The sequence below is a fragment of the Dermacentor variabilis genome, chromosome 6, assembly GCF_050947875.1.
Source record: "Dermacentor variabilis isolate Ectoservices chromosome 6, ASM5094787v1, whole genome shotgun sequence".
NCBI lineage: Eukaryota > Metazoa > Arthropoda > Arachnida > Ixodida > Ixodidae > Dermacentor > Dermacentor variabilis.
Window position 1 is genome coordinate 166,779,209 of NC_134573.1, and position 13,603 is coordinate 166,792,811.

Consider the following 13,603-nt stretch of genomic DNA (forward strand, 5'->3'; position numbering starts at 1 on the left):
AAGAATGAGAGTGCCGAACATCTATCAGAATCTAAGCTTGAAATCCGCAATCATTTTAGGTCGATCCACAAGACTGCACACCAAGCCTGTGTGACCCTCTCTCGCGATGAAGCAATGCTGTTGTACCGCATCAGAACCGACTCCGCCTACACGCCCTGGCTTGGCTATTCAAGACTGCACGATGTGCTTCCCCGCTATGTGCATTCTGTGGTGATGTCGGTGACATCGAAGATTTTATTTGGATACGCCCGCAGTTCGACGCAGAAATAAATGCGATGGTTGACAGCCTGCAAAAGAGTGGTCTTTCGCACAGGACCTTTAAAGCCGTCGTCTTCCCCGGAGGGCCCGCGGCAATTGGGAAGAGAGCGCAACGACTGCTGGTTGCCTTCATGCGAGACACGGGGCTCTTCGACACTTGGTGACACACCCTGACCCTCACAGAATGCTCAGGCGTAACAATTGCCGGCTACGTATGCCAGGCTAACCCCGCCTGCTTGCAACACCACCACCACCACCACCACTCACATACCAAATTTCCTGATAGTCTCTGAGAGACGTTTATCAGTTTCGCAGCCGACAGTGACCGCTTTCTTTTTACGTGCTTACATCTGGCATTAGAATCGTTGAAGGGAGAGAGAGAGAGAGAGGGGGGGGAGGCAAGAGAGGTCAACCACACCGCAATAACTGGTTTGCTGCCCTGCAGATGGTTGAAGATAACAGCTTTAACTCCTTGGTGAATGTTGACATTTGGTACTCATGCATAAGAAAGGATGCGTTGTATGTCGATCAGAACTGGCTCCCCTGCGTCACGGGCTTGCAACATTGCAAGAAGGCTAATTTAGAGTGTTTCCACTAAACCTAGGTTTACCCAAAGTGCATGAAGAGAGAGTTCTCTAGTGAAAATATCAGAAAGGAAACGCCCAAAGCTGAACCTTTTCGCTGGGGTTGTGTTCAAGTATATGAATTCTTATACAGGTCACCGTTACGTACCGTGTGTATAACTGCCATAACGAGCTTTCTTTTTTATTTTCAGTTTTTCCAGCGCTTATGATGATGCCAATTCACAAATTTTGGTAATGCACCTACATAGTTTTCGTTTTTCTTACAACATTGTGTGAAATTGGTTGACAGATATTCTTACGCACCAAATCCTCCATTAAACCACCGATTGGTTCTGAGCACGAGAGCGTTTGTGCAGGTAGTAATCCGCATCCGGTACAGGGAGCTACTGTTTCATGCTCCCTACTTTTCTGGCATAAGTAGAGCGAAATAAGGTAGCCTATTATAATGTAACAGTAGTTCCCGCACACAGACGCGCACGCCGTGTCCACCTTAAAATACAACAGAGACAGCCTTTATAAGTTGATCTAGTGCTATTCTTGGTTGACAAACTTGTGCGCATACAATTGCAAATTTTCTCAATCGACGTATCGCTGGCTTCCACGCTAACACAAATTGGTGAAATATTCAACAAGGCTGGTACAATCTTGGACAGCCATCTAAATGCATTGGTGTTTCAGATGCGCATTTTGTTAGTGAGCTCTCATCAAGACTGTGCGGGCTGCTTAATGGCTACATGATCACTGATACGTTGTTATTGCAAGATCCTAAGTTTTTCTTTTACATGCAGCTGCGTGACGCCTGTCCGCTTAATTGTCGTTTGCTTGATTCATTGATGAGGTTTCGCCTCCAAAAGCAGAACTTTAGCTTTAAGAGAGGCAGCAGTTGATGGCTCGGGGAGAACTTTCACCTCCTCGGTGTTCTCCAACGCGCACTACAATCGAAGTACAGAAAGGTTTTTGCATACTGCCGACGCCGGAAGATAACCGAAGCCGCGACCTCGTTCCCAGCTGCGTGACGTCGTAGCCAGAGCCACGGCTGCGTGTAATCGCAGCGGAGCAATGCCGGGAGGAGAACGAAGTGTCGTTGCTAATCGAAAAACGAGACTCACGCTCGACTTTTGCACACACAGAGCACGTTTTATTCGCACGCAACACTTTTTTTTTCTATACAACATTTACACACCTCACACGATTCCACGTGAGTATTTTGTTTTTGTTTTTTCTTTTGTTTTTTCTTCTGCCAACAGTAGAAGCCATCTTATCACTCTTCCGCTCCTCGAGGCAAGTTGAACCACTGCTTACTGCTCTTCGGCGGTGATTTCTGAAAGGAAGAGAATTAGGCGTGAGGGTGGAGCATTTCTAGAAGAGTCACAGAACAAATTATGCATGACTGATCGATATCAATTATGCGTCGTAGATTAGCTACGCGATAATGAGCGCGTGTAAGCATGGTATGTTGAGAAGCTGGTTTGGCGTCCTGCCTTCTCCGAGCTATATACGTGTTATATATTTCTTGCGTGGTAGTATTACCGAAATGCAAGGCGGAAAGTACGCTTTACGTCGCCGAAATGGCTAAGCGGAGCCTAAATAGATTCTCACTAAGATAATATGACGTTCATTTATTTATTCATATCATATCTAATATATTTATCAAGTACAGTAGCCAGCCCCCTTAAGCACCCATGTTTTAGTGCTGTATTGGGCAGCCCGCTCGCTCTGAATGAACGAAAACCCACTCCACATAAGCTACATGTCAAACTTTAAGCACGAAAAAATATACTCGACTTGTTCAATCGCGCGCATGCATAGAGAACGTTCTATCCCTCGCAAGCTTCACTGTTTCGATTCAGGTTGATTAACTCAGCGCCAGTTGGCTCCGCGCAACTACAAGGATGATATTACGCAATCCAGAACATAACGAATAAAGGCATTCGCACAAGCTGTGCTGCAGAGAGCACGCGAATACTCACAGTAGTGCTTGTAGCCGGCGTAGAACGGAGCCGCTGCGTAGGCCGGTCCGACGAGCTTAGCGGCTGGCGCTGCGTAGGCGACGGCTCCGTAGGCCGGGGCCAAACCGTAGCCGTAGTGACCATAGCCGTGGCCGTAGCCGTGGCCGTAGCCAAGGGCGAGCGCAGGGTAAGCTGGGGCAACAGCCTTCACCACTGGGGCGGCGTACGCGTAGGGCGCGGCCACCTGAAGGCATTAAAGAGCAAATAGACGAAGGCTCAGTCCAAAAGTGTCCAGCTGCAGAAAAAAAAACTTATAGATGGCGAATATAACCGCTGATTTAGGGGCGTACTTTAAAGAATTCTAGAAAACGTAATTAACGATGGTGTTTTTCGGTTCACGTTTTTCATATGAGCCGTAGTATTGAGTAGCCTCAGTCCCGCGGCGTCAAATGGCTACAGTAATGTCAAGCAAATATCGTCCGCATATAGCACGTCGGATGCGTGGACCTTCTCCAGCAGAGAGAACTGTACACCACTGCCTTTTAACTCTGGCATACGCTTCCCTGCCCAATCGAAGTAAAGGGTACAGCATGAAAAATACAAGCACGACTGAAGAGCGCACGCCGCAAGCGCTTGTTTGCAACTTAAGTTTACCGCACAAACGCCCATTGAACATACGCACCAGTATCTATACCGAAAAGAAAGAAAAGGATACTTAAAGAGCAGTCGCACAATACATCACACCATGCCAAGATAAAAATATTGTAATAATTAAACCACGCAGCTCAGGGCACATAAGTAAAGATTACCTAAAGAACTGATCTCCTCGTGGAAAGCTTCCGACGTTTGGCTAAGGGATTTTGCCAATGTACTAGACTTCGACTTCCTGCCTACGTCTGGACAGCTATGCTTAATTTCACCAAATCTTGATTCACAGTTGCACTTACGGCGATGTAGTGTTCTTTATACTGCATTTTATTCGTTTCCGTGGATAGTACCGCGCATGTTTATCGAACGTTCTGCGCAATGAACATCAGTTGCCAGTCAGCGCTTGAGGTGCCGGCCTTTTGTAACCCTCAAATTTTCGCGCCTTCCCCTTTACCAACTCACCCAACTTTACATCTTGCTTAGCCCTGTCTAAGCTAATGCAAAACATATTTCAACCGTCTAGACGCCCGATAGAGTAGCCGGCCCACAGCGTGATGAGAGAGGTGTGTGGGTGTTCACGACATGCCGAGTTGTTCCTTCGACCTGTTTGAGGGAGCCGTATCTGTGGAAGGTACTTTGCCCCCACTCGTAAATCTTCCTTATGCTACGTTCTGCTTCCCATCGTCTACCTTGTTTTTCAGAACCGGCTGACAAAAAAAGTATTTAACCGAAGTTTAATAACATGGAGCCACGCTTTATTAAAGCTTTACCATACCATACCATACGCTCGAATAACGGCTACCAGACGCCCCCTGTGTTCTGCAGAACCACACGCGTGCTCACAGGCTTAAGTGCAACCATAGCGATCGGTGGGGAGGGGGTGCTCACCTTCAGAGGCGCAGCAGCCAGCACAGGCGCCACCGAGTGCACAGTCTTCGTCGCGTACGAGGTGGCCACGGGGGCAGCCACGGCGTAGCCGTGCACCACGGGCGCGTACGCCAGCGCGGGCGCGGCCACAACACCGGCGTGCACGGCCGTGCACGTGGCGACGAGCAGGACGAGGGCGCTGACCACCTGCGAACAACGCGCAACGTTTTGAGCGTTCTTCTCTCGCGCACGTGTGTCACGACATCACGGAGAAACCAACGCTGGCCCGGAGGCGGCACTCCGGCAGTTTGAGAGCGTATAGCTGAAATATGCCGACGCCGTCTGGTTGGAAGACCACAGTGATGGCAGGACACAGTGAAGCATAAGAGACGCGTGCCTGTCTGCTCTTGCAAACGACCGACGTGGCCATGGCCTCCGAGATCACCCTCGAATTCGATCACCCGAATACGATTTAAGTAAATTTTACTGGAGCAAGCGATATATCACCCTGCGCGCGGAGATGATCTCGGAGGCCATGGTCGCGGCCATTTCAGTTCTGCCCATGGTCACGTGCGTCAGGCCAGTGTCAGAGTAGCTGGGCACATGTGCCTCAAGACGAGCGGCTTATTTGCGTAGCCACCTATACTATACCGCTACGGATTGTGCTGGTTAACGGCTCTGTTCTACACAGAATTACGCAACGAAACGACAAACGCAACCTAAATATCCTCACGGCCACAAATACATGACTTCGACGCGCGTAAATCCTTTAATAAAGCTAATATTTTTCCCCAAGCGTTCTACTATTCGCTTACATTGACAATAATCGTCGATGGCTGCCGTACATTCTTTTAATAGGCTGCTTAGCGCAATTTTAACATCACACAGGCTACCGCTCTCCTGTAGTGTTTTCGCGTAGTCGCAATAGTATACGTTCTACGGATTGTGTATACCTGTCACAAAAGTGCACATTTCTTAAATATTATTGCGCGGAAACGGCCCTCTTTGCCCCCTAAACAGTGGCAGTTTGCGCTAAATAATGTTACATACGAAGCCCCATGTACTGCGGGTCACTTAAACCCGAGCAAAATTGAAGTAAATTTTACTGGAGCAAGCGACATATTCAACTTCGGCGCGAGGAAACGTCCCTGTAGTTCGGGAAACCGTCACCTCCAACTCGGGGAAATCTCGGAACACGAAGGCACTGCACGCCCATTACAACCAGGTTTTGGGAACACTTTCCGTTCATGTGACGCGAGAGCCTTCGGAGCGTGAATTGGTGACACACCTCCACGTGATAAACATTCTCGCGTCGGTCGCATTCCTCGGCATGCTTAGCTGGTTCTGCAATTTTTGTGCACTCGTAACGCGCTTCTTTGTAATATTGTTCTTATACACCTCGGGTAAACTTACACCGTTCATTCAGATAGAGGAATACTGTTTGATCGTTCTGATGAGCTTTTCGCGACCTTCGTTCTGAGGGAGTTCATGGTCAGGGGCGGAGTGCAAGCAATCAGTTCGCCTAAGATTGGGCGTGCTGCGCAACAAGCCGAAACAAATGCCCGCTTCACTTTATCTTAGCACCGCACTTAGCCAATGGAACTGAAAACTTGTGCAGAAACAACCTACAGCGTTTGCCAACGTAAGCAAATAGCCGAATGCATCTAGAAAGCTATTCGCATTTTTTTTAAAGAAATGACGCGCTTGACGGGCGTATGTTTGTTGCAGAGAGGACATCCAGGTAGCGCTTGTTGTTTCATTGCGTAATTCCGTAGAGAACAGAGCCGTTAACCAGAACATCTACGGCAGTAGTCTACAGGTTGACAGCGCCTTCAAGTGGTGGGATTGTTGAGAGCAAACGGTAAATGCCACAGTCGTCCAGATTTTGTCTACATCTGAGATTTTGTCTAGAAACTGCGATGCGAGTAAATCAGTATCAGCTCGTTTTTGAGCGATTTGAAAGAAAGCGCTCGCGAGTAGCACTGGACCTAGAAGCTGCTGTGTTACATTACTCTTCCTTTGCTCTGCAGACCAGCGCTCTATAGGCAAATGTGTGCACGTCTGTACGTGAAAATGCGAGATGTTTGGACGCGCGGCGTTTTTCTTCAATTCCTGGCATAGACTGCTGACTCGAAGTAAACTGTTGCCCTTTCGACATTTGCATTCCAAATGTTTGTAAACGTCATAAATGCGGATGAGTAAAATGGCTGAAAAGCTTGTGTTTGTGTGGGGGGGGGGGCAGGGGGGGAGTTGAGAGGGGCCATATTTCGAGTGGGCGTGCTTTGCCGAGGCAACATTGACATCGCACATGTCAAACGCTCATCCACTCCTTGTTGAAAGTTCAGCGCTTTAGAGCATTCATTAAGGGCACCTCCTCTATCATCTATGGTAGTAGCCATTGCAAACAAGTTCCTTTGAATTGCCTATTGAACACGATCTAGCGCTACCTAGCGGAATGACAGACACGTTTTCTCGATTTCTTACTGCACAGGTTCTGCGCTCGAACATTCTTACATGAAATTCGTATGTCTATGTGACCATTAATTACTATGGTGAGACGTTGAATTTATATTACAATTGGCCAGCGCTTGTGGACTCATGCTGAAACTTGCTACTCCCGCTTTATGTCCCATTAATGGCCAATATGTTCAATTGTTTACGGGGGCACTTATACCTTTAAACTTCTCGCGAGTGTATTAAACGGGCATGTGGAGTAAACGTGACCACATGAACGATGTTAAGTAAATGAGGCTAAAGAGGGAAAATAAAAAAAGCCGGAACGAAATACGCTAACCTTAGCCTACAAAATACCGGATATAACGAAGTGACTTGTATAGCGAAATACTCGCAGCCGATTTATTGAAGCTGCCTACCACCTGGAACTGAGTAGCAGACTCGATTAACGTTTTTAATTGGCCCCTAGGAGCATAGAAAAACATCATGGTCAGTAAGTTTGATGCCCTGTGAATAATTCGGCGTGGTGTTAAATGATTCAGCACTGCCCGCTGAAATCCGTTCCCGGCCGAACTGATCGCAATGCCCTGTATAATATTCAATTTTTTTTTTCATAAGCTGTCGCATTATGCCCTCGTTTAGTATATGCCATTAGTGCGCTTCCGAGTTGGACCCCGATGGCCTTCCTGCGCCTTCCACTTACGGTGTTCATGTTGACTCGGTGGGGATGATAGCCTGCCGCGTGGGTAGGAAGTGAGATGGTCGGGAAGTTGCGGATGGTAGTCACGAGTGGTGGAGGGGTAAGACACCGGGTGGCGATGGTCTGAGCCCCGCTGTTCGGCCGCTTTATATACAAAACGCGCGTGCCTGCACGTCGTAATGGCCTCAGCCGCAGGCGCACGTGACCTCCCCTCGCGCTCTCTGTGCGGCACTCCCTCTCCCCTTGGTCTTGGCCTGTCCGCCGCGATGGCCATTTCTGACGTGGAACGGGGAGGAGTCGCCGCGCGCTAATTCAAAACCAAGAAGAGAGAGTACGCGGACTAGTCACATCTGCAAGAGCGGTCGCTGCAACTAACGGGGGCGCCCCTGGTGCCTCTTTTCTCCCCCTCTCTCAACCCCCGAACTCTTTGACTGCGCGCGGGCATGAAAGCGAGGAGGGAAGGGGGAGGCACCGCACGTTCCTGATGACCCAGGTCGTCGTCTCTGGCGTGCGAAGAAGGTGGCGGCGTGCTGGAAGGAAGCCGGAGAGTTCCTTCCTGGCCCCTCTGCGCGCGAGTCATGACCTACTCTGGGGCTTTCCCTTTCACCGCGCCGTTGAGGAATGACATCTCCGGCTCGTTGGGCCGTGGTTTGTTTGCTTGCTTGTTTGCCTGCTCGCAAGCTTCGCGGCCCGCTTGGTCGTCAGAGACGTGTGGATGGATTGCGGAGAAATGCACGGCACAGCGCAACGCCGGCAATGACGGCGATAGAAACAAAGCAGCAACAAAAATGATTTCAATCTCACCCTCTCGCGCAAGGGTCGGCAGCGTCGAAGGTGGAACTTTCGAAATCGCGGCGACGCTTTCCGGTGCCTATTAAGCGGTGGATCAGGAGGGTCATGATAAAGTGCACGGGCGGGGTCAAGTCGTTTGTCGGTGCCCCTGTGCTGATAAACGCGAGAGCGGGTGGTGTGTCACTGCGGCGTTGATTAAATGTTCTGCTGTTGTGTCCGTCGCTGTCAACGCTTGTCAATACGAACGAGATGAGCGGGGGCAGTCGGCGGGATGTACGGGCAAGTCGCTGTTTCAGGGCGAGGACAATCACTGCCACACGTTAAATGAACCTGTTCCTGATCCGGTTGCGGAGCTGGTCATATATTGGATTTATATATATATCGAAAATTTCGTTTTATTTTCACACCTACCCACAGTTCCTTCAAAACGGGTCCTATTTAAGTGATCTTCGACCTCCATAATCGTTAGTGCCGCATTTTGTCATCCGCTGGTTCCGTCTTTTCTTTCTAGTGCTGAAATACTGTCCCTAGGAACTTAACGCCATATACACTTAAAGTCACCTACCTTCCCGATGCCACACAGCTATTTGTTTTGTGGGCTCAAGCAAACAAATAAAGAAGGACAGTATAATCGTCCGTGACATTTCTTAAAATGTTCGTGTGCTTGAATAGTACGTTAATTAATTTAGATTAATAATGTGAAAACACTTTACGAGAACCTAGCCAGTTGGAGTGTGGGTAGCCGGTATGATGCCGGCTAGAAAGAGTTTACATAAATCGCGGCGATAATCGTGCGACATTCGCGCGACCAGCGTAATGGTATTTGAGCCGTCACCACAGTTTGAGGCACTTCAGATGCTCCTCAGTCACACCGTCGCAAGCTCTTCAAAATATAGCATGCTATTTCTTCAGAAAATAGCACACAGCTTTTCTTTGTTTTGTTTTGTTTTTAAGCAATTAAGCAATGCGCAGTTTAATACTTCAATTTGCGAGCTCTGCGGACCGGGTACACACCGATCCAACCATGTCCCCGCAAATCTTTAATGGCAGTGCCACGTCGGACTGTGCGAGTGCGGCAGATGTTGGAATGAATCGCAGCGATAAAAGTTCGACATTCAAGGGAGCGGTGCGTTTCCACGGTAAGGAAGCCGTGAACCTATTGACTAGTCGGTCTCTTCACTGCATGCTTGCAATAGAACGTCATACTTCTGTGCTATGATCGGACGTGAACAATGCGGGGGAGAGTAATTTGTGGGTTATCGGCATAACGCGAGCATGCAGTGTGAGCGACAAATAATGTGCGCGTCTCTCCTCCTAGCCTGGTGATACCAATTGACCCGAAAACGACGCAAGGTTAAGTAACCCAGCAAAAGATACTATCTCTACGAAGAAGTCCTTGTTTCCTAAAGACACTTTCTTTTTTTTTTAAGGTTCCCCTCGCATCGTTATTTCGTCGTTGTTTTTATAGCCGTCTCTGCCATCAAGCTACACCATGAGTACAAGGCCTGGGGCCCCGGTTGTATGTTCTCTTTTTACTTTTATTTTTCCCCGTTAACAGCATCTACCAACAGCACAATAATAATAGGAACCGCGCAGAACAGGTGATTTCAAGAAAGACACCAGCCTGATGTCGCGATTATACTGGTCTATTAGGTATTATTTCTTTTCACGATGCCATACACGTATACAACTAAACCGCTCAAGCGTACCCTTAGGCCGCAACGAGATGCTTTTTCTTTTCGCATTGTTGCTTGATGTTCGTTTTTCTGTGCACTCTTAGCCAGAGTGTCAGTTTAATGGTATCAGTATGTATATTACGTCGCTGCTATTAACCTTCACGTTGCTGTTTTTTGGTCAAGGAAAATAGCGCAGCCGAGACACTCGAGAAACAGAGAGAGGCTGCCTGCGAAATTGAAGCTCTCTTGTCTTTTTCTTTTTTTTTTTCCAATGCAACGAAGAGCATCCAGTGCGCATTGCTTTCTTGCACGATCGCCTCTGGGCTCGAGAAACGGGAACGTGTCAAGGGCTGTCGTCACCCGCGCGGTGACGGCACGGGGGCTGGTGCGTCCGCTCGCGCGCAAGCACGACAGTCTGGCCATGACAGCTTTCGGACATCTCGGGCGGTGACGATTAACCGGGCGCGCTCGCGGCGTCGAGAGCTCGCGCGATAATTGTGCGCGCCTTGCGAGGCCACGCGTCTCCCCCCTCGGATGGCTTCGGCCCTGCCCCGGTGTTACGCTGGTCAATGTTTACCCCTCTCGAAGATCTCGCGTGTCGGCTCAAGTTACTTGACACACGCGGATGGACTGCCATGGGCGAGTCACGACAGCGTGAGTGCCCGAGGAGACAGAGTGCAGGTGGCTAAAGAACCGATTTTCTGATGCAACGATACAGAAGAAGGCCTTCCGTGGCCGGACGGCCACGACGGAGTGAGAAGACAGCAGTGTAGTAGAGGTGTTATGACTACTGTGCGTATGATCGTGTTTGCCATATTGTGGTGTTCACACCGGTGCTGGTGGCGCGACGACGTCGAGTGGTTTTGGTGTACAGAGCGGATCCCCAAAAGAAGCGAAGAGTGTACTGAACCATTGTCTTGTCGGCATTCAGGCCCAATGGTTGGTTTGAGCTTGCTAGTTTTAGTTATTGTCCTTGTTGATTCGTTTTTTGTAGTTGTGCGCTATATTAGAAGTTAGGACGGGGCCTAACTGAGACAAATGCAGAATGACACCGTCTTTCCTAGTCAAGAAGCGACGGATGACCATAGAGCACGGAAGAAGTAATGAGAATTTGCAGTGGCAGCGATCGCGCACTTTCCTTGCGAGTGCCCTCGTTTGAGCCCAGTAAGACCAGCCGTTCTCAGGCACGCTGGATCAATTGGACAAGCGCCCACTCACGGAAATAAAAATTATCGGAAACTGACCTACACAAGCATCAGCGCGAGCCGCTGTAAAGGCGCGGCTGCGTTATTTAAGAGATACCGGACTGTGCGACAAGTTGTGACTGTGCACTGTGTGACGTAGAATGTATTAGTGGGACGTTGACACTGTGTATAACTATGTAACGCCCCCGCAGACTGTGTGACAGCGCCTACAAAGAAAGTTATGTACGGTTTCTCTCTTCTGTTTCGCTCATCTTTCGTACCCTTATCCCCTTTCCCTGGTAAAGGGTAGCCAACCAGGGATATCCTCTTGTTGTTGCGTTGCCTTTATATATATATATATATATATATATATATATATATATATATATATATATATATATATATATCTTGCATTGGCTGTACAGGAGCAGCTTTCTTGCACTATTTCTGAATCTGAGGCTTCTTGTTCGCTCGCTGGGAACTGCCTTTGGGGAAATACCTGGAAACTAACGGAATTCCTACCATAAGCAGTCAGGTACTCAGGCGTGCGCGACTCAGGACCTCTGAGAGAAGCTGAAACATCACAGTTTCGTCTGTGGCGCACCGTCTCGATGAACTCATGCTACGGAGTCCTTATTCTGCAGTTGTCCATTGAATGTGTGAATACCCTGGGCCATTAGCTGCGCGGAATGAATGCGTTTTAGCTCGACGACTGCTTGTAATGATTCAAAAATAAACTTAAGAACGCTACAAAGTGCACAGAAGGAACCATAAGGACACAACTCAGTCCTTGTGGTTCTTGTCTGTCTCCATATGTCGCAATGTTAAGTTTACTTTTACCGAGGCGTGCAACAAACCAACGCAACTGAGAACGTTGCGGTGGTCACTTAATGACGACGTTGTAAAGGCCAGCCCTTATCTACATGTCCAGCCAATGGGACTGTCTTGGTATTGGGAATGACCAGTCCTTAGCTTTGTGATCATAGTTTCTTCGCTTTTGTTGACCAGCAGAAGTTGGTAGGTTTCTGTAGCACCTACAATGGCCAGTAGCTTCTTAGCATTGACAGGTATTTTTCAGTCGTTTCGTTAACCCTAACAATCGCTGTGCCACTGGCGGTGCCATGAAAGACCTGAAGACCACTTTGTTATCGTCGATGGTGCGCTAAGTGTCTTATAACGCTTGCTCGATGCATCTGACATTGCTCGCGACTCCGACTGCAATATCAGCGTCAACTTTGTCTTTGACATCTCATCAGGCTTCGTGATCCGGCACGACAAGACATCTACTTCGCTCTGACATTGTTTTTAGAGATGAACGAGGGCGCGTTCACTCAATAACGATGTGCGACTCAGTACTCGCGCACACGAAGCTACGCGGTACTGAGCACAGCCTGCGCTTTCTATCATTCGTCAACCCACGCTGACCTACCGGCATTGCTTTGATCGTCCCAAAATTACTACACTTGAGTAGAACCTTATCTTTGCTCGACGTAGTCTCGTGCTCACTCTTCCGCAAACAAACCTTCTCATGCGTTACCAGTGAGTCGGGCGCGACAGCGATACGCACCGTCTATTCAGGCGTATCAACGGATCCGAAATATCCTCGACACGCACAGTTCATCAACCCCGCTCTTGTAGCTCTTCTCATTCATCCCCCGTCCATGGCGATCGAAGGGTTCGTTGCCACTAACTTCCAAAGGTTATACGGGGCCCCGAAACTTTTGTTGCTTTGAAAAAAAAACGAATATGTTGCTGTGTACAAAATCTTAAGACCAAGGTCACATGAAGTAATTCTGTCTCGTGTTTGCGCCATTCTTTCTTTCTTTTTTTGTAAATTGACCTACTCTGGGGTAGTGGGAGAAACTGCTGACCATTCAGCTCGTGCCCTGAGGACCAGCTTCGACTGGTGGAGAGAGCGCGACGGGCGGTGAGGGACCACGGCGCCATGGAGTGAGGACGCCGCCCACCAGGAAACGACCATCATCGATCGTTTGCTTTTTAAAGAAAATTATTTTATCTCTCTGTTGTAAACTGATAATTTACGGGCGTAGAATTGCCATACAGCATTAAGAAGGAGAGCTCTCTATATGAAAGCAGGAAGGCTTCCCAGCGTAAAAAATATTCGCATATATGCTATTTTCAAATGAAGAGGTAGTGGAGAGAATGGCCTTAGAAGAAGGAGGGCCGAAGAAAGTGAATATTGTGTTAAGACTGGTTCACATGTCAATCATAGTAATAAAAGAAACCATCTTCCAGTACTGCTCTCCGAAAAACGTTTCACACGAGCCCAGGCTCTGACTACACCGCTACGAGTTGCTTATACTACACTTTTGACTTGTTATTCTTTCTGCTTCCAGGGCCATTTGCTGTACTTAAGAATGTTCAGTGGCGAACACACTGTTTCGTGCTTTCTCGGAGAACTTGCGTGGGTTTTTCTCAGAGTAGCCAGAGCGATATAGTACCAAGTACAACATAGAAAACGTTACACGAC

The 13,603-nt window shown here is 48.5% G+C and overlaps 1 protein-coding gene across 1 annotated transcript; it reads right to left on the reverse strand.

The window, feature by feature from the left end:
* Window positions 1-1,968: 1,968 nt before the first annotated feature.
* LOC142586355 (uncharacterized) lies at window positions 1,969-4,843 on the reverse strand. Its single transcript, XM_075697604.1, has 4 exons — window positions 4,814-4,843; window positions 4,328-4,513; window positions 2,813-3,035; window positions 1,969-2,163 (listed from the first exon to the last, which is right to left on the reverse strand). Coding segments are annotated over exons 1-4 (441 nt in total). The 3' UTR covers window positions 1,969-2,161.
* Between the last annotated feature and the right edge of the window lie 8,760 nt (window positions 4,844-13,603).